Source organism: Maylandia zebra, linkage group LG20, assembly GCF_041146795.1.
Source record: "Maylandia zebra isolate NMK-2024a linkage group LG20, Mzebra_GT3a, whole genome shotgun sequence".
NCBI lineage: Eukaryota > Metazoa > Chordata > Actinopteri > Cichliformes > Cichlidae > Maylandia > Maylandia zebra.
This window is the reverse complement of record NC_135186.1, coordinates 30,131,761-30,152,180: the sequence shown is the minus strand read 5'-3', so window position 1 is coordinate 30,152,180 and position 20,420 is coordinate 30,131,761. Positions and strand designations below refer to the sequence as shown.

General features: G+C 38.0%; 2 protein-coding genes across 2 annotated transcripts; both read right to left on the bottom strand.

The window, feature by feature from the left end:
• Positions 1-2,792: 2,792 nt before the first annotated feature.
• LOC101480125 (solute carrier family 26 member 9) lies at positions 2,793-11,014 on the bottom strand. The gene is made up of 20 exons (XM_004560403.2): positions 10,890-11,014; positions 10,543-10,682; positions 10,307-10,417; positions 9,985-10,160; positions 9,718-9,882; positions 9,479-9,631; positions 9,267-9,349; positions 9,025-9,172; positions 8,826-8,939; positions 8,628-8,705; positions 8,426-8,521; positions 8,228-8,334; positions 8,071-8,140; positions 7,892-7,984; positions 7,664-7,801; positions 7,264-7,515; positions 6,688-6,742; positions 6,189-6,325; positions 5,383-5,442; positions 2,793-5,274 (listed from the first exon to the last, which is right to left on the bottom strand). The coding sequence occupies exons 1-20, from the start codon at positions 11,012-11,014 to the stop codon at positions 5,263-5,265; spliced, it is 2,313 nt and encodes a 770-aa protein (XP_004560460.1). The 3' UTR covers positions 2,793-5,262.
• A 2,349-nt stretch (positions 11,015-13,363) lies between these two features.
• On the bottom strand, positions 13,364-16,833 carry slc48a1a (solute carrier family 48 member 1a). The gene is made up of 3 exons (XM_004560404.4): positions 16,118-16,833; positions 15,402-15,569; positions 13,364-15,249 (listed from the first exon to the last, which is right to left on the bottom strand). The coding sequence occupies exons 1-3, from the start codon at positions 16,245-16,247 to the stop codon at positions 15,113-15,115; spliced, it is 435 nt and encodes a 144-aa protein (XP_004560461.1). The 5' UTR covers positions 16,248-16,833; the 3' UTR covers positions 13,364-15,112.
• Between the last annotated feature and the right edge of the window lie 3,587 nt (positions 16,834-20,420).

Below are 20,420 nucleotides of genomic sequence, written 5' to 3'. Positions count from 1 at the left end.
AGGTTATGAATAACCAAGAGGTGAGCAACAGCAAAGTCATGGTAACATCTGGTAAAGGGTTTTCAGTAATGGCTGCTTGGCTTGTCTACTTGTGGAGATAAAAGCAGAAGATTTCTCCTGTGTGTTTCTGACAGGTGTGTTTCCTCTGAGCCAGAGAAAGGCAGATTTACCCATGAGACATCAGGCATAAAGAGAGCAAGCCAAACTGGTCTCAACTGGTCTGGTATTGAAGCCCATTCCTATTCCTATTCCTATTTTTCCTATTTTCCCCCTTTTTTCAGCTTTCAGACTTGCATTTATGGAAAATTTTATGGATCACTTTCATGTAGAACTCACTGGGATGCTAATATGTTTGTGTTAATGATTCTGCTATATTATGCAGCTGAAGCAAGTGGCAATTTCACTAATGCTTATGCGGTTAATGGTCTCAGCATACTCCATGTGACAGGCATTTGTAGGCACCCAGTTATGCCTAGTGATGGTCTCTAAAGTCAAGTGTCTGTTGTGCTGAACAGTTCGGTTCTAAAAGTCTGAACATACAAACACTCCATCAGTGCTGATGGAGATCTTCTAAATTGGGCTGTGAGCTTATCATTCAATTCTCAAAATAAATGAAATAATTGTACAGCAGCGATTAAATTATCATTGTGTAATAACACTCATAACACCCCTGATGACATGCTGCAAAGCATCATGTGGCTCTGTTCTATACTCTGTGTAGTCTTCTAATGACTTCTCCCAGCATTGCACCACACTGCGTTGTTTTGCATTGTCTTGTCTAATTTCCCCACTGATACTGAAGGGCTCAGTAAGGAGCCAGAATCTATAGTCATCACTTGTTTTTTGGCAGGGGGAGGGGGTTGGTTTTTGTTGCGTTGTTGTTGTTTTTAATCTAGTAAGAGACAGGAACGCAAACAGCACCCCCACTCTGTTTAATGACTTGATAGGATGATAAAACACCTCACTTGCATACCTGTCCAACACAATAGCTGCAAATCTGTCTTGATTAGCAAGGTCAAATTTGTGTATCTCTCTAAAGAGTTATCTTCTTGTTGCAAGTTTGTTTATGATACTGTTTATGAAATTGAAATCACACAATTAAGTTGTTAAAAACAAAAAATAAAGCCAACTCTGAGTTTTCAACAGAAAAATTCTGCTGTTTGTAGTTTCAATCATTTAATGAAGGTCAGTGGCTTTTGAAATAATTAGTTAGCATTACTTTTGCTTTTAATGCAATAATGGTAGCGTGTAAATTCAGTGCATCTACAAGTTGATATAGGAGGAAAACAAAAATGGCAAGAAGGTTGAACAGCATCTTCAATCAGATGTGGGGTTCTGGCTTAATTCAACTATAAATAATTAACCATCTTTCAGTTAGACACGCAGACTTAATGATTTTATGCCTTAATTAATCACAAGAGAACGTTCCATTGTTGGTGCATTTAGTTGCTGCTGAACTACTGGAATGAGACAATAGGCAGCATTAATTAATACCAGATATCACTGGTCACATTTGCTCTTTGCAACTCTGGAAACAAACCCTGTCCAAAGACAATTTGCTGACATTACACAATCAAGATTTATGATGCCCCAGCTTAAAACTAGTTTGTTAATGATGCAGAACAGATCCCCAAACACAGGCCTGTAAAATGCATATGCAAAGCACCAACTGCTGTCAATTGATCAATGTCAGACAACAATTATTTAAATTTACAGAACTGATATGCTTTTTCTCCATCATCCTCATTTCCTCAGATGAGGCTCACAAGCCCACATCCAATTTGCACAACAGTCTTTGGCTTCCTGGGTCTTTATCCAAGCGCTCCAATTTTAAATCTGATTTTGAAAGGTCAGAACTAAATATTTTCTCAGGGAAGGCGCTTCATAAAAGTACACGAGCGCTAAATGACAAGGTCCCATAACTCAATGAGAAGATACCCTCTGACACCATGCAATTAGTCTCAATAGTATGAAACCACTGGGCGTGTAAACAAATTTAATACATAAATCTCTTGGTCTCAGATTTCTAAAAGGAACCTTGTTAATTAAACCATCATGGTCAATGAATGTGCAAGGGGTGTAAAATTAATTTTTATGTGAACTTGCTATTATAGGATTAAGAAGCTAGTCCATTATAACAGCATCTCATTTGAAAAGGGATTTAGCTGGAGGTATTTCATAGTTCAGTGTAATCATCGTTTGACCTCCAGAAAGGTTTGGTTTTTTTCTACCTATTGCTTCATTGATAAAGAGTAATTATGGAGTAATGTCACAGTATCAAGGGGGTCCGATTGAAAACAGAAGTAGTCCAAAGTCTGTTGTTCAATTTGAATACGTTAGAAAGGAATAAAATATGATGGTAACTGTAAAGTTGTAACAACACCAAATAAGAATAAACAGTTGCCCAGAATTCATGGGTGGGTGCATAGACGATGTGAACCAGTGGCTTGGGGGTGTTACAGTATTTTAATCCCTTTCACTCTGAACAATTCACAAAAAGCTGCAACCACACGATTTCAAAAGCTATGACTGACATGTTTCTGTGATCCATATATTTATTGCATACATTATTTACTGTATTCTGTTACTTTTGTTTTTTACAGTATGGGAGCAAATTAAAAGATTCTCCTAAAGTGCAAGAAACTACTGTGTATTAAGTCACCTGGTGTTTTTAAGCTAGGCCTGCTTTACACACAAACATGTGCATAGGCCTACAGTATTGTTACTGTAAAGTAATTTAATGCTCAGTAATGACCACTGAAATTTCACAATGTTACTGCAAATAACTCGTTTAATTTCATCGTTCAATCATTTCTTTTTGAGATAAAAATAAAAACAACACAAATGAAGTAACATATTTAACTAAAAATACAAAGAAAATTGATTTAGGCCAACAATCAATATTATCAAAATTTCTTAGCACAGGGAAGAGTAAGTAATGTAGATGCTTACTAAGTTTGGGATTTCTACATGAATGTGAGGGACTTGTCTTAACAGAGTGTTGTTTTTGTATTGCAATGAAAGACATCTTGATTCATACCAATAACTAATAACTTTCATAATATAACTGAAACTCAAAAACATAACATTTATAAAAAATAATAAAATTAAAAAAAAACATTAAAAACTGGAAATTAATTGAAAGTGATTGAAATTAAATACTACAGTAATTTGAAAAATAACATTTTCAAATGACTTTATGAAGTCCTCACCAATACTGGAGCTATAGGAATTAAGAGGAACAGCCAGGTACTGCTAATCAAATGCATCTGATTAACTGATGGTCAGTAAGTGTGACTGCCTCTATAAAAGAATACATTTTGGCTGTTTATTGGTTTATTCAGGTGTACGTTAACACATTGCCACAGTCTGCATGTCCCAGCAAATTCAAAGTCAAACCATTCAATGTTCAAAGAAAATGAAAAATAACATACCAAGACCTCAGTGAGCATGTTAAATGTTGAAGTTAATGACAGCACCATTAGAAAAAAAAACTGAGCATGTATGTTTTGGAAAGGTTGACAGATAAGACTTGAGTAGATATGTTTGACCACAATGCAGAGAGAACCAGAGAACCACGTCTGGTAAACCAAACATAGTATATCAGCACAAATGGTAAATGGACTGGTTCTTATATAGGGCTTTTCTACTCTATCTGAGCACTCATAGCACTTTATACAGCTAATTAATTCGCCCAGTCACACAAACACTTTTTATAAGCTGTTAAGTGCTCACTATCTAATATTCACACACATTCACACTCTGATGGATGCATCGGAGAGCAACATGGGGTTAGTATCTTGCCCAAGGATATTTTTGGCATGCAGACTGGAGGAGCCTGAGATCGAACCATCAACCTTCTGGTTAGTAGCTGACCTGTTCTACCACCCCAAACAACCCACAGCCAAACAACCCATACCAACTGTCAAGGGGGGTGGAGGGGTGATGATTTGGGTGCCTTGCTGTCACTGAGCTGAACTCCTCTGCATTTCAAAGGACTGCACAGACTCCTTTGAAAACTTTTTTCTAATGAGTTATCACATGTACATAATAAAAACTGCTATACTGGCTAAAGTTAGTACAACAAATGAATATAGTGGTCTATTAGCTTTTGCTAGTGTTGTGTATGGAAAATGAAAAATGACAGAGAGATTGCCTTTTCTTACACAGTACATTGAAACATTTATAGTCAAGAAAAGTAGGACAATAATAGCTCATAACCATATGTCAAACAATAGTCAAACTAATTCTTTCAATCAAAATATCCCTTAATTTAAATCAAATCAAGTCCACACAGGCAGCCTGAAAACAATGAGGCAGAGAAGAAAGAGAAGTGTAAGCTGCAGGTGATGAATTAAACACAAACACACACAGACACTTACATGCATTAAGCGATGAAAGACTTTCCCAAGGCTCCAAATTAAAGCTGATGGCCATAGAAACCTTGTAATCACTTGTGGTGCCAATTTGCTGCAGAGACGAAGGGGAGCAGAGGAGCAGATGTGTGCCAGAATACCTTAGGATGATTTCTTAATAGCGTTATAAATCCATTCATGCATCACAGGCATACCAACACCACTGACAGCCTGCTGTTAGACTAGACACCACAGGCCTTTAAGCACCTGCTACACAAACACAAGTTATCTGGCCCACACATTTCTCTTTCTTACAGTTTATACTGGCGCAAGAGGCAACAATTAAGAGTGTTATTTGGTTGTTGTAGCTCAATTCTGCCTTATGGACAGTTATGAAGACTCTGATGCTTAACAGAGTTTGCAACAACAAAGCCATGAAACTGCTGATACTATGTAATCTTCCTTTCACTTATGTTTAGCCTTTTGCAGTTCCTTACCTCCACAGGGGCTTAGCCAGACTGCTCAGCTAGTTGTAGCTCACAGCTGTGGCCATGCACACTCTCATTTAATTAAAGGAGCACTTCTGTATGACTGCGCAGTCAGCAGTTCACTCCTCGGTTATTGTAAAAGGTAGGCAAACTGAGCCCCAGAGTTCCCTTCATTAGCACTTGCTTGTTGCTAGTGTCTCTTGCGCTAGTACGTGCCACCCCCTGCCAGTGACGTGAAGTACTGGATACTGCCCCTGATTACTGATCAAGGTAGAACATAGGAAAATTTTAGATAGTCGGATAAAAGATGAAAGTTTAAGCAGAGGACGGATTTTGGCAAGAACGCATTTCATAAATTGCAGAATAATGTCAAGATTATTGACAATATCTTCAGTATGTTTCTTCTGCTCTTGTTCACTTCAAAACATTTCCTGCAAAAGTAAAGTGACTCTTAGACACAGAATGTTCGCTACAGAATTAATAATAAGTAGGTGAACCTGTCATTTTGTATCAGGTTGTGCAAACAAACGTCAGTGTACCTGTTCCAGATCCTTCTCCTCATTAATGTTAAAATCAAGTCCGTGTTTTGCTCCCTGGGCCTGCAGCCAACAACATTTCACATATTTTAGTTAAACAGGCTTGTACACAATGTGATTCTATTAATACTGACACGACATGCAGTAAGACAGTTGGCATACAATGAAATCTCCTTTAACTGTGTGAAAGCAGTTACTCCAAAGTGCTCTTCAAAGACCTAGACTTTTGCATTACAGAACTAAAGTATACTTTAAAATCATTTGTTATCCATGCTAAGTAATATTTTTTTTTATCAGTAACCAATTTTTACAGAGCTATTTTACTTTCTATTTAGAAATGTACAACATAATCTATTTTATTAATCTTCTGAATTAAAAAAATATTAACAATTTTCTACCTTTTCACCTATAATAATTTGCTATTGTCTTCCATGGTGTGTATGTCATGTTAGATTAATAAAAAGGCTGCTCTAGCTCATGTGACAATGAGAAACAATATGAGAGACTAAATCAGATACAGAGCATACAGCATGTGCCATGACCTTGGTGTAACGTACAGCTTTGTTTGTTGTGGCGCTTACTCTGTCACAAAACCCTGTGATATTTCTGTTTACCTTTGCTGAACCAGATAAGGTGACAAAAGCTGTACTAAGAAGAGGAATTTTTCACTTAAGAAAAAAATATATTTTTCTCCTCTGTTTAATCTGTCCCCATATCCCTAACCTTAGAGGCTTTAAACAGCATGTGTTTGTATGTGATGTTTTGAAAAGGATTTGTCTGATAAGGTTATTTTATGCAGAGAGGCCTACCTTTGAGTAGACTTCCCTCTCTCCAGAGGTCTGCTGAGCAAACAGAATGGCATCATGAACAGAAAGAAAGAGATTACTGCGGGCAATATTGCCATCTTCAAACGCTCCCCCGGCCTCCAGTTCTTCATACACCTGGGCTGAAAGTAAGGCAACTAATATTATACAGGGACAAAGACATTGTTAAACGTAGTGATTTTGCCTAACGCGCCTGTAGTATTGTAATTACAATTCTCTAAGGCAGGAAACAAGAGAAAATTTGCAGCTTTAAAGTAATCAAGCATGATAAACTACAGTCACTGTGGATCTTCCCTTTATCTCGCTGGGAAATTGAGATTACCTGCACAAAATGTTAAGCAATGTCTAACTTGTTTTCCTCTGACAGAGCACTTCACAGAGCTAATGGACTCAGTGCTTTATGAATGATTAGGTCTTTGTTGCCATGCCAACTGTACAGAGTAGCCAACAGGTGTGAACAAATGCAGGTAGTTTAAGATTTTACCTTGAACGTTAGCCAGGTACAGTTTAATGCCCAGCATCGTGTAGCCCGAGTTCATCTGCGTGGAAAATGAAAGAAAGAAAACCTGTCATGGACATGCACATACACGAACTTACAACGAAATCCAATTATTAATGCTCTCATAAAAAGGCTCGGCTGAACAGCATCTGGCTAACTGAAAATGAAATATTTGAGAAAAAAGTAAGGCATCCTTTCATGATTCAAAAATGTGTTCAACGCAGGTTAGAAGCTCTCTTTTTCTATTTGGACATAACTGCCTCAGTCTCTTTGATATGGGAATATCAAAATGAGAAATTCTCTGAAATTATAATTTGTGTTAATTAACTTAGCTGTTAGACATCCATTTTATATTATTAAACATAATAAAACCCCTTTCAAAAAACTTTTGCTGCCAATTTAAACTATTTTCCAATCTAAAATAACTGCATCTTTAATCTTTTATGGTTACTTTCTGCACCATAAAAATTTTTTAAAACATTTAGTGTACTTATATTACATTACATTAATCCTATATTGTATTAATCCTGACTCTGTTAGCACAGGAGAGAACTTTATAACCTTTATCAATGCTTTTATGCCCATCAGGTCTATGAAGCAGACCCCCGCCATGTCGAGGATTAGGGTGTGGAAGGGCACTGGCTGAGGCTCCAGGGTGAGAACAGGGGGACTGGATGGCTCTTGGTCAGGCAACTGCTCACCAAGTTCAATATCATTACAGTGGAAGTTGACATAGCTTGTAGGAAGTTCAGCATTGTTGGCACTGCCATCGTTCATATCAAAGTCATTTTGCAGTTCAAGCTGAGATATGGTCTAGATTTACAGGAAACAAATACAGAAAGGTACAGAAAGGTCACAAGTTGTACTTTCAGTGAATCACCTTTAACTCAGTGGGATATATATCAACAGTTGGATGGCCCGTAAATTACATGAGTCTGATGTCATATGAACTTGATCCTACCTGAGCTTTCATGTTAACCAAAGAGCTGAGTTTCCGCCTTCTTGACGTTTTGTCCTTATCTTGTTTCACTTTTTCCTTCTGTTCTTTGTCCAAGAACTTCTGCCTGGCCAGGATAAGTTTGCCAGGGTCCAGCCCAGTCTAGGTATACAAATACTATATAAACATTTACATGTCACATGAACACATGGCCAACCTTGCCTGACGGGAAAAGTGGCCATTTTGTCTTACCTTTTTGATGACTCTCTGGCGAAATATTTCCACATTTGCAAAGTAGATTGGTGAGCAATAGTTAACTATTTTCACACCTGTTACTGACATGACCTGTGGAGTTGTTACAAAAAAATGAGATGCAATTCACCCCAAGTAATTTCTTATGGTAAAAAAAAAAAGATATATACTTAATATACCTTGCTGTACGTCTTTGGATTTCTGTAGATATCTGTATCCTTAATTTGAACAATTGTTGAACCATTGCGACTGTAAGGAAAACGTAGTTATGAAAAACTAAAACAGTAGAGCTCATTTTTGGTTCAAATGTACTACATGTTCATACAGTTTACTCACAACTGTGTCTTGAATATAACTACCAGGATGGAAAAACTCACTCCGATAGCAACACCATAAGGCAAGCTTAGAAAGAATGTGGCCAAGAATGACACAACCCACACACACTAAAAAAGAGACAATAAGACATGAAAAAAATATAGTAAAAAAAACCCCACTGCATTATGCTTCAATATCATATCAAATAATTTAAATTACACAGTCCAGTTTGCTCTTCTTCCATAAGTAAAAGGGATCAGAGAGCTGTAGGAGCGTGTTCTTCAGGTTTACTGCAATCAACGCTCCAAGCACTGACTTGGAGAAACAAAGATAACTGAAGTTACTTAATATGTCTCAGTTGTTCTCTTACGTCTGTATGTTTTGTATGATATTTCAGGTTCACACTGTTATGTCCACTTACTTTTGGGAGTGGCTTTAGATAGATTCCCAGGGCGAGCATGGTGACCATTACTACTAGCATTACACACAGACTGGCAAACTACAAGAGAGCAGTAGTGCAGTAGTTAGGGGCTTTGGTAAACATTTGCTGTATTTATAGTCCATACTAAATCTTCCTCAGTAGGTTCTTAGTTATAATTTGAGTATGATCTGCACTCACTTGTGAAGTTCCTCCAGCACTGTCAACAGCCAGCGTTACAGACAGAGCACAGCAGATCACATGGATCTTAAAGAAAGACCCAAGGAAATTGCTGCAGCCTAGAGCCAACATTTCCTATTCAAAAAGACCATTTCAGTGTTGACAAAAGTGAAATAAAATACACTTCTTACATTTTTAAGAGAGATGCAGTTTTTCAAACCTGGTTGGGATTCACATCATAGCCATGCTTAGCTGCCAGTGTCCTGCCCATAGCTAAGTTGATGACGTATCCGACAATAGCCAGAGAGAAAGCTGTGCTCAACATGTCTTCCCACTGACTCACTGTTGGGAGGATCGGTGCAGGAAATCTAGAAAACAGAGACAAGAAACAAATCAGAGTTAAACATTCTTTAATGACTTTCATGAATAACAGTAGGACAAAAAAGCTGATGTCTGCTTTACCCCAGAGGAATATTGCCCACAATGTCCATGTGGTAGATCTCAGGAAGATGCAGCGGACCTGAGATGGCTGTGGCCACCACCACCTGTGTAAAACAGGAACAGAAATCACGCTACATTCTATTATATACTGTTAATTCTCTTATGTGCACCCAGAAAAACATCTGTGCAACAGCTATCTCAAATATCTAAAAGAAAAAATTTTAACTACTTACGACGATGATCTCAATAGGAATAGGGAAAGGAAGTTTATGACGAAAGTGGAAACCTAGTTCTTTCACCACAATCAAAACTGCACTGCTGACCAAAGCAAAGACTAAGGAGGCTATATTGGTATCAGGAAGGCCCAATATTATATCCTTGAGAGTCTGTTTGGAAAGAAATCATTTTCAGCAAATCATAATTTTGCAAAGTATCCGATCATATTTTCTTTAATAATGAATGGGTAACTTACATATATAACAGCCAGCGGACCACTGTAAGATGGCACTGTGATGCCAAAGATGTACTTGAGCACTGAAATTAAGATTTGCAGTCCTGCAGCAGTCATGAAGCCTCTGACAAACGACTCTGACAGATAGATGGCTACAAACCCAAACTGCATGAAGCCAAGACCAATCTGCACAGACATAAATCATACTCAGTGTGCCACCTTTAAACTATATCCCATATTCCTTTCAGATTTTACCTTAAAGGACTGAGCTTTTAGTGGTATAAGTACCTGTATGATTGCAGTGAGACAGGCCAGAGTACCAGATATAGCCAGACGAACTTCATTCATCCTGTCAGTGTCCACTACTGTGGCATTAAGAGTGGCATTGAAATGACTGAAATCCGACTCAGGGGCTAGCCTAAGACACACGATTCCCACCATAATGCTGAGAACAGCAAAAGTACCTAGACATAGAAAGTAGGGTGTCACATCTATTTTCCTTGCCATATTGCAAAGCGGGCAAAGTCAGGCTCAGTGCAGCACCATGCAGCTCTGGTAACTTATCACTGTCATCACACAAAATTGCTGTAGATAAATCATTCTGATTTACCTGGGACCATCTGGTGAGCAGTGCCCATGAAGAAATATGGGATGAGGGGGAAGAAAGAGGAATAGAGACCATTGACAGGAGGAAGATTTGCAAGGAGAGCAAAAGCCATGCCTGGAAAGAAAAGAAGCTGTCAAATAAATAATAAAAAATAACACAAAAACTGTTATCCACTCCACCAGCTAGCATCAGTCAAAGGCTGTTATACAGAGTTATCTGAGAGTAGAAGATTGACTGACCTTGGGGAACCTGAATGGTGCCGGCGCTGACCCCACTAATGACATCACACAGCAGGTTTTCTTTTACTTTGTACTTGGGAAGCCAGCTTAGAACCGGCAGGTGTTTAAGTAACAATCCTTTGAGCCTGGGTACAGAACATCTAACACAAAAAAACAAAAAACTGTCTTAGAAGATCTCTGGTTTTCTGCTTGTTCATTTATAAAAGTCAATAACACACATGTAAACTTGAGTTCTAGTTATGTATCCCCGTGCTTTTGAATATAATACAGAGGCTTATCAGAAGAGTTTGTGTGAGAGAAAAGCACGTTGTTCATGTTGACTGTGCAGTAAGATTGCAGTTCGGTACCTGAAGAGTTTCTTTACTTTTTCTCCAACAGGGAACTGTCGACTCTTTTTGTCAAATTCTCTGTCAAAGTCAGGGAGGTTATATGCCGGCCTGTCAATCACATAACGTGGGCTTTCCTGTTGCATGGCTACAACATAGCAAAATATATTAAGCAGGCAGATATTTTATGCAATGTCTTCAAAGTGAAATTTAACACATTAATATAGTAAGTCATTTGGTGTCTTTTTTGTTTAAATTTGTCATTAATTCATGAAAGTATCCATAAAAACTCAACAGCATACCTGGAACTTTATACTTCACCTTTCCCGATACTAAACCTGGCCCATATTTTAAGTGTAAGGTCCTTATCTAACCTTGATGAATGAAAGATCAGCCAAAACTTCACGGGACTAATAAAATGTTTGCTCTACACTGGGTAAATAAAAGATCATGCACAAGTTTATTCAGTCCTCGGTAATCCTTTTCTCCATGCAGGAGAAAAACTTATGTTATTTTTCACCAGAATGACAATACAATACATTATGAATACACAGATATTTTTACTTTTTATATTGAACAGATGATCCAACAGCTGTCAGTTGTAATTGTTGTTATATTTTTATAAACTGTTAAACACTAAACAGGAAAAGAAGATTTTAAAGAAATAAAGCTAAAAAGAGATATAACTGCATTAAGAAAATGAAATTAGATTTAGCCTTTTTGTCTAATAAATAAATCTCCAATATGGAAATACTGTGTGAATAATATATCTTATCAATATCACAACCTAGGGATATTACATTACATCTCTTACATATAACCTGTTAATGTAAATAAGCGATTCCTAACAACTGGTGTATGCCTGTAGTGTGACTGATTGCAGCTGACTAAAATGCCGTGTGTAAAGGCAAACACAATTAGACAGATGTTAAAGCTCAACATAAAAAAAGAAATTTTGTTGTACAATGTTAAATAAAAAACAGAAATTTTAAGACACTGTACTTACTTTTGCCTTGCTTACTCTTGAAGCACGTCTGCAGATGTTTGACTCAAATGAGACTTGTTTGATTACTTTTGAAGTAATGCTAAAGACCTTCTACACCTGCTGGGTGGAGCTTAAAAGGATAAAGCCTGGTGCATGCACGCTTACTGTGAAATACACTGCTCAAAAATTTAAAGAAACACTTTCAAACACATAATGAAATCATAAGGATGCCACATCATTTAATGAAAATTATCATTATCAAACCATAGATGGCTGAATTCAAAGACAACAAAAAAATCAAAGTGAAAAAATAATACAGCATGCAAGTCCATTATGCTGAATTTTCATTGTAGCAACTCAAAATTGTATTCAGATGTATGTGAAGGCCCAAGATATGCATACGTGACAACGTCAGGGGATGCTCCTAGCGAGACCATGGATGGTGTCTTCTGGGGATCTCCTCCCATATCTGGACCAGATGACTAAGCTACTGGGCAGTCTGAGGTAGCATCGAATGGACCAAAACATAATGTCCCAGAGCTGTTTTACTGGGTTTCAGCCAGGCGAGTGTGAGGGGCAGTTAGCTGTTTCAGTTCCTTTATCTTTCAGGAACTGCTTGCATACTCCTGCCACATGAGGCCAAGCACTGCCTAGCCAGTAGAGGTCTGTCCGTCCATCCACAATCAAACCAGTCATGCTGAACAATGTTACCAGAAAAATAATGTTCTCCATGGCATCTCCTGACCTTTTAACATCTGGTCTCATCTATTAAAAGTACAGGAACCAGTGCTGGACTCCCAATTCCGGTAATATTTGGCAATATACTAATCAGGCTCCACAGTGTCAGGCAGTGAGCACAGGGACCACTAGAGGGCGTTGGGCCTTCAAGCCACCCTCATGAAGACTGTGCCTCATTGTTTGGTCTGAAACATACACACCAGTGACCTGCCGGAGGCAATTTCATAGGGCTGCAGCAGTGCTCATCCTGTTTCTCCTTGTACAAAGAATCAGATACTGGTCTTGCTAATGAGTTAAAGGCCTTCTATTGCCCAGTCCAGCTCTCCTAGAGCTTACATTCTCCTCCATGCTTTGGAGACTTCCCTGACAAAGCGTTCTAGCAATGTCACACACTGATGTGCTGTCCTGGGAGAGTTGGACTACCTGTGCCGACTCATGATACCAGTAATGATGCTGACTCTAGCAAAATGCAAAACCAGTGAAAAAAGAGATGAGGAAGGAAAAATGTCAGCTTCCATCTATAAAAACATTCCTGTTTGAAGGCTTGTCTCATTGTTGAATTTCACTAAAACAAATTAAATAAAACTGATTAACAATCCCTCTGCTACTTAACTGACCACATCAATGTCCTAGAAATTTAACTGACTTGATGGTATACTCTGACTGAAGTGTTCCTTTAATTTATTGAGCAGTGTAGTTAAATTGGTTAAACTTCTGATTGCCGAATGTGCCGTTTCATCAGTGTGCTACCGAGCAAGGACACAAGATGTAATTACCAATAAATGTATTTTAATAGGTTCAGTTTCTATATACATGTAGCATCCTGATATTCATACTTATCAACAGAAACACACAAACAAAAATACAACTTTACATATTTTATGGGAAAAGGGTAGACATAAGATAGAGCTGGAACTAAACCAATTACAAACCAGTTTAATTTGGCGAATACAAGTAATCCTGCTAACTGCAACAAAATGATACATACAAACACCTTCTTTTCACAAAAAGAGGGTGAGACAGACATGACAATGTGTAACACATGATTTTGTCCCATTGTATTAGAATTTGTGTGCAAAACAATGGCATCAATATCATAGACTAAAGTGCAATTATATAGTAGTTCCATTTGTGTTTTCTCTAAAAGAGGAATGCCAGACTTCAGATAACCTCTCGACATAAAATGAAAGTCTCCCTCTGGTGGAACAAAAAGAAAAGCACAAACTTCACATGAAGGCATTGCCTTCAAGAATGAGAGAACAATAGAGCACTTCTTCCTTTCTTACAGAAGCATGAATGCTCTTAACATTTCACATGACAGAAAGCTTTCGATGAGAACACAAAACTTTATATCTGCAGCAAAATTTCCAAAAACATAGTTCAACGAATAAATTGACAATGACAGAAATGTTATGAGAACCAGTCATTTTCCAAACAAAAACTGTGAAAAGCTGAGAGTACTGTTTGTGAATGGTGCCAACAGTAGTAAAATGCTGCAAGTACTGGTGATACGTGGCTACATGTAGCAACATGTACATGGACTTGTAGGGGAAAAAATATAAAGAAGTGAGTGTATACATTTTTTCATGAGTCTGTATAAAACCAATGCCGCAGAGGATTTTCATCAAAAAGTAGGATGCACATAAAACATATTTAACTCATCTAAGACAGACATTTGTATCTGTACACAGAAGTGAAGGTGAACAAGTTTCAGTTAAGTTTATATAAACAAAACGTTCTCGATAATGTTGCCATTTTTGTTAGTGCACTGCAACAGCTTGATCTTTGTAGTAATGCTTCACACATAATGTTTAGTCGTGATACTAAAATAACAAGCGCCAATAGCAATAGCAGAGTAGTGCAGCAGAATAAAGAACTTGGTATTGAACAGTGGTATTGGTATTGTCTAGCAAATCCTGGACTATAATAACTATAAAACACTTCTCAAACATTAAGTCAGTGACTATCAGGAGATATGAGTATTCTGCAGTTGAGTGCTGACTGTTTGAGAGCTAATTTGGATGAAAACAATCACTCGCTGTCAAGCTAGTATAACTTTTAAGGTAAATGGTTTTAATTTTGGTTTCGATTTTATGGTTGAGTATTTTAACTTTCATTTGAAACACTAATCACTGGATTAAAAGCCTGTTATGGAGGGGATTTTCTGACTGTTTAAAAATGAAACAATCCAAAGATGTAGCTGTTTAAAACCACCTGCACGTCTCAAATGTCCTCCACAAATTCATTCAAAAGCAGCTGACGTTTTCAGAGGTTTACAATTTCTACAGGACTGTAGCACGTAGGCCATTAAAAGTGGGAGAACAGGTTACTATGCAAATACAGAGCTTGTTAAGCAAGTGCAGCAAATGCAGCACCATGTGATAAAAGTCTGATGATTTTTTTTTTTTTTAATCTAGCCATGTCTGCTTTTCCTCTTCTTTATTATAAAAGCTCATTGTCCATCTCCCGCTGGCAGCCTAAAACCCCTTAAGTCCACCAAAGTCTTTAAAATGAGTACTGACTAAAAATCACTGAGGATGCTGATGTCCGCAAACTCCTGGCGGTAATTGTATGAGTAGTAGGCCAAGAGGGAAGACCATTTGAGGGTCAGAAAGCTCCACACACAGGAGAGGTAGAAGCTCTTCGGGTCAGTGAAAGCTGTGGGACAGAAAAAACAAGGTGGTTACAACAATCCTCACCTCTCTGAGTATTTGAATTGTCAGTCACTTATTTTAACATAAATGAACAACAATACAAAATTCATTTAAAAAAAAAAAAAAAAAAAACAGGAACAGAAAAGACAAGATTACATTGCTTCTGTGCGATGGCCATAGTTAGGAAGATAATAAAGGCAGCCACAGCCAAAACTGAGAAGAATACTCCAACAGCGATGAAGAATCTAAGACCCTTGAGCCAGGTTCGCCAGTAGTCCTGACGGTACATGATGTGTGTGATGAGAGCCCAGAGCGCTAAAACTCCTGTCAAGACAGAAAAACACAGATTTCGATTGAGTATGATAACACTGCAGCCTGAAGACTACAGAAAACCACCACGTGACAGTAATTTATGGAAATTACAGTGTTGTAATAGAATGTAATAGACTACTCCCATACAAAACAAGAAAAGACTACTATTTTAGAAATTTTCTGCAAAAAAATGTGTTTTAAAACAAAATTTACATGATACTCAGAAATGCAAGTAAATCACTTAAATTACTCAATTATTGAAGTTAATTAAAAAAGAACAATACGGTTTTTCTACTTGAAAGATAAATAATTATAATTTAGCATTAAAAATATCATTACAATTTTTTTTTAAAAATCATAATGTACCAATAATGCATTGTATCTTATAAAGATTTCAGTGACGGACTAAATTTTAAGAGTCGTTATATGATTATGGCGCTTAACTGTCCAGGCCTACATCGCGATTAGGATGCCTGACATGGCTAAATGCGCCGATATCCCGTGATAAAGTCATTAACTGTTTGCAGTGTTTTTAGTTAATGCTATGTGTTTCAACATACCTGACAGGCCTCCCATAGCCGCCGTCCATGGTTGTTTAAATGCGATATTCCAGACCAAGAAAGCCGACAGTCCAAACACAGTACCAACAGTAGCATATCCTATTTTAATGTATATGTTGGTGACTCCCATGTTGGAATATTGCTACTGTTAGCCAACGTTAGCACCGTCGTCGAAGATAAAGGAGTATTTTTTTCCCTCAAAACAAACTATTATTAGGTTAAACCACAGCTTACTGCCACATTATGCAATACCCTAAGCTACAGGAAAAGGACGAAATGAATTTCCCCTCCGCTAAAGAGGACCCAGGGAGAGACCGACAGCTATCCCTGCTAGCAAAACTCTATTTCGAAATAGAGATCAGTCACTTCATGTGCCTTGTACGTAATACAAAGACGAAAATGGCGTTAAGATTTCCAGCTAGCAAGCAACATCAAAATAACAACAGACGAGCTTATCCGATGTACGCCGCAAAGATGTTAGGCTATCATCGAGAAAACAAAACCACCCCGGAGAGCTGCCTCTTCATCCGCAGAGGAAATATTTATTTCAGTAAAAAACTTTCGTTATTGGTCTTTACCTGCCACTCGCTGTTACACGACAAAGGACAAACAAATGAACTAGCATTGCTAGTTCAGGGAAAAAACGAATTTCTATGCTCTGTTTACAAAAATTTGCCATACTATCACCTCCCCTTTAAATATCTTTGTACAGAGGAAACCCCCTTCTTATCGACACACCGCCCCTAGTGGAGCAAAGAGAAACAGCATTTCTCTTAGACTTCTCTAATGGAGCTTTGTAGAATTAAATGTGTTGTGCAAAGTTGTAGGCACTGAAAACAAAATAGGAATTTATACATTTTTAATTTGTTTATTAACTTCAACCCATTGCCTTTAGTGTTTGTGTGCGCTGCACTCTCTGGGACGTTTGTTTTGAGCACCTTAAAGACCTTTGTGCAACTATTCTGCAAATTTGAACAGCTTTAATGTATTATAATTTAACAAATGTCAGAGGTGATTTGTGAAAGAAGGACAAAACCAAGAGTGAAAGGGAGGGTTTACAAGATGACAGTGAGACCTGCAATGATGTATGGTTTGGAGACGGTGACACTAACAAAAAAGACAGGAGGCCAAGCTGGAGGGTGCAGAGCTTAAGATGCTAAGATTTTCACTGGGAGTCACCTGGATGGAGAGGATAAGAAATGAGGATATCAGCGGGAAAGTTTAGGTTCAACAGTTTGTGGACAAAGTTAGAGAGGCAAGGCTGGGTTGGACATGTGCAGAGGAGGAATATAGGGATATTTGAATATGAAGCTGGTAAGTAGGATGAAAAGATGAAGACTGCAGAGAAGGTTAATGGGTGTATTGAAAAAGTACATACAGGGGGCTGGGTTATCAGAAGAGAATGCTAGGAATAGGGGAAGATAATCCACCGTGGGGACCCCTGAAGGGAGCTCCGAAAGAAGAAGTGTCATGATTACTTGATCAGGTCTCTGAAGACAATTTTATGTTGAATGCTTGATGCTTGAATGCATGATGCTTGATCAGATGTACTTTTGATAAATAAGAATGTAAGCATCTAAAATCCCTATAACTTATACAGTGCTGTAGTGCTGTTCATACATTTGCATTTTGGTCACACACAAAAAACTAACTGACCTGAGATGAATTTTTAGTTTGTCTCTTTTCTTTCTGTTTAATGCATTAGAAGTTTATGAGTAAAATGTCAAATGTTTATGTGGTCATAAGGTCAGACAAATATATCACAGTATTTTCCTGCACAAATGGACATGTGTTAATGCAGCTGCACACAGAAAAGAATAACACCAAAGACTGTATTCAAAGTAAATCATGGCTCCTGGCTAACAGTGGCAGGCATGAAGCAGTTTTCCCATGGAAAAACATAATGTATTTATAATCTCACTATGAATGGAACAGTGATAAGGATGTATAGTAAAGCGTACTGACTTTTTTTCTCAGAAGCTGAGCCTCATAGATTTCCTGTGGTTGTCTGCAGCTCGTCTACAGTCGAGACTGTTAAACAAGAAAACCACATAACCTAGTTCTGATGAACTGCAATTCACATTGCTTAGATTCAAATTCTGTCTTCATATTCTCACATACATTGCCATGTATCAGTGCTGTACTAAGCCCATGCCCCCGGGCACTCTTTTCAGGACCAATCAGAAAGACACAGGAAGCTGTGTCCAGTAGCACTCCCCGTAACTCACATAAAGTACCCTGACTGAGAGACATATGATAGAAGCGAAGGCTAGAAAAGGAAAGCAGACAAATTAAAGAACTGAAGTAATCAAACTGAAGAATCTTATAAGACTGCGACATTGGTGAGTTACTGATTGCAGAGGAAAGGATTGTGTGGAATTGTGGCAGACCATTTGGTTCGTTGTGCTAATTAATGAATATTATATGTCTATTTTAATCATAATATCTTGTGCTTTACAAAGCCCCTGCTGATTTGTCTGACAGGGTTTTAAGGATAATTTCAGTCTATAAAGGCACTTTTCCATCACAGGTGTTCAAATTCTAGTTTTTCTCCAAATAATATATTTAAATTGTTACTTTTTAGTATTTGAAACTAAGTCGGTAATGTAAATGTCAACATGTGACTGCACAGCGGGGATTAGAAGTGAAAGAACGTGGTTGACAAATGTGAAAGTGTTGCAGTGGGTGCAGAAATATTGTCTCCAACTGCTTTAATGTCTTTGCTTATGTGTGCTCTGCTTTCTGCTTCAGCCCTCAATAGACCATAAGGTCAAACAGATCAAACACGTATTTCCCTGTCACTGCTAACTGGCTTGGATAAAGGAAGGAAAATGTGTGTATGTGCACGGACATGTGTGTGTTTATGTGTGTGTGTGTGTATGGAGAGACACTAGACAGTCACAACAAAGACTACTGGCAAAGTACATTCCATGGGTGTGTTGCAGGAAATCCCACTCCCATTCCCGAAGGATCTAAATAGAAACACACGCACACAAATAAATACAACTTTAGAGATAGAAACACAGAGAGAAGCGCTGCACATAAAACAATCCATTATAGTTTGATGCTGTAATAAAATTAAGTCTATAACATTCTATAACTAATGCTTGCATTTTTTTTTTTTGTTTGTTTCATTTTGAGCATTCTTTATAAGAAACTGATCAGCGAGTTGCTCAATTTCTAAATACCCTGTGAATTGCTTTGCAGGGCATGTGCATCATCAATAGGGGGCAGCATTTATTTTCAAAGTGCCAGCCTGGAATGTGATACGCAATGCAGACCTGGGTCCATAAGAGTTCAAGGTGTCAACAGTCTAAATTCAGTCTACCTTGAAACTTGGAGCTTTTTGCTGGTTATATTCTCTGGAGCTAAAACAAGGTCACCTAAATCTCCAAACGAGTTAATAAGATTTGATTTCAATCCCTGGGCCAGAAAGCAATCGCCACTGCTGAATTTTTAGGATTTTCAGGGTGAAAGCTGATCATAGTCTAAGTGCAGCTTAGGTCTTTTGATATTTGGTGCAAAACATCAATCCCCTGAAAGAATGTTTTCCCAGTAATATGTTGCTATTTACAGAAGACAATCAAGACAGTCACTTTTTCAGATGCTATCAACCAGACTGTAGCAATATGCTCTTCCTTATCAGCTAAACTATTGTATTTAAATTCCCCCAGGAGGTCATAAGAAGGAAAACCGGATTCCTTGGTTGTGAACATTCTTTATGTGGCATCAGAGAGCCCCTGTGAGCCATTTTCAAGACACAGAGAAACACACAGTTTAGTCAGAGAACACAAAATTTATCGACTAAACTTCAGCGGTAACTTCTGTTTGGTTGGGTTTGATTGCTTGGCTACTTTTAAGATTGGATTTTGAGACAATTGTGACTGTTGTCATGACTCGAAGGAGGTCTAAACATGGTAAGAAATCATTATTCTTTTGAACATTTGCAGCAAATGTGCCTCACGGTACCTTTTAAAGTACAGTTTTCTGTACTCCAAGAGCCACCGTTCACTTACCACACGATTATGTAACAGGGTTCCAAGATGGAAGCAGTAATGTCTACAGTAAAGGTCAGCAACAGGTGCTGAGCTTTTAATAAAAACATACAAAAGAGGCGGTTTGAACACACAGCTCAAATTGCAGCCAAGCATGGAAAACATGGATGCTCTGGTCAGTGTGTGTTGTGGAAAGGTTTGGCAAAGTGACTCAGACACTGAGGTCAGTACAGGAAGGGCTGCCCTGCACTAGAACAATAGCTGGGATTTAAACAATTCTTGCATAACTTTTCCAGCCTGCAGCACAC

Excerpts from the sequence above, each read along its gene's own strand:
- LOC101480125 (XM_004560403.2), bottom strand. The coding sequence starts at position 11,014 with ATGCAACAGGAAAGCCCACGTTATGTGATTGACAGGCCGGCATATAAC. Across the intron at positions 8,522-8,627 it reads ATCTAAAGCCACTCCCAAAA|TCAGTGCTTGGAGCGTTGAT; the intron begins GTAAGTGGACAT and ends TGTTTCTCCAAG. Across the intron at positions 7,802-7,891 it reads GCCAGAGAGTCATCAAAAAG|ACTGGGCTGGACCCTGGCAA; the intron begins GTAAGACAAAAT and ends TTGTATACCTAG.
- slc48a1a (XM_004560404.4), bottom strand. The coding sequence starts at position 16,247 with ATGGGAGTCACCAACATATACATTAAAATAGGATATGCTACTGTTGGT. Across the intron at positions 15,570-16,117 it reads GGCTATGGGAGGCCTGTCAG|GAGTTTTAGCGCTCTGGGCT; the intron begins GTATGTTGAAAC and ends CTGTCTTGACAG. Across the intron at positions 15,250-15,401 it reads GGCCATCGCACAGAAGCAAT|CTTTCACTGACCCGAAGAGC; the intron begins GTAATCTTGTCT and ends TCTGTCCCACAG.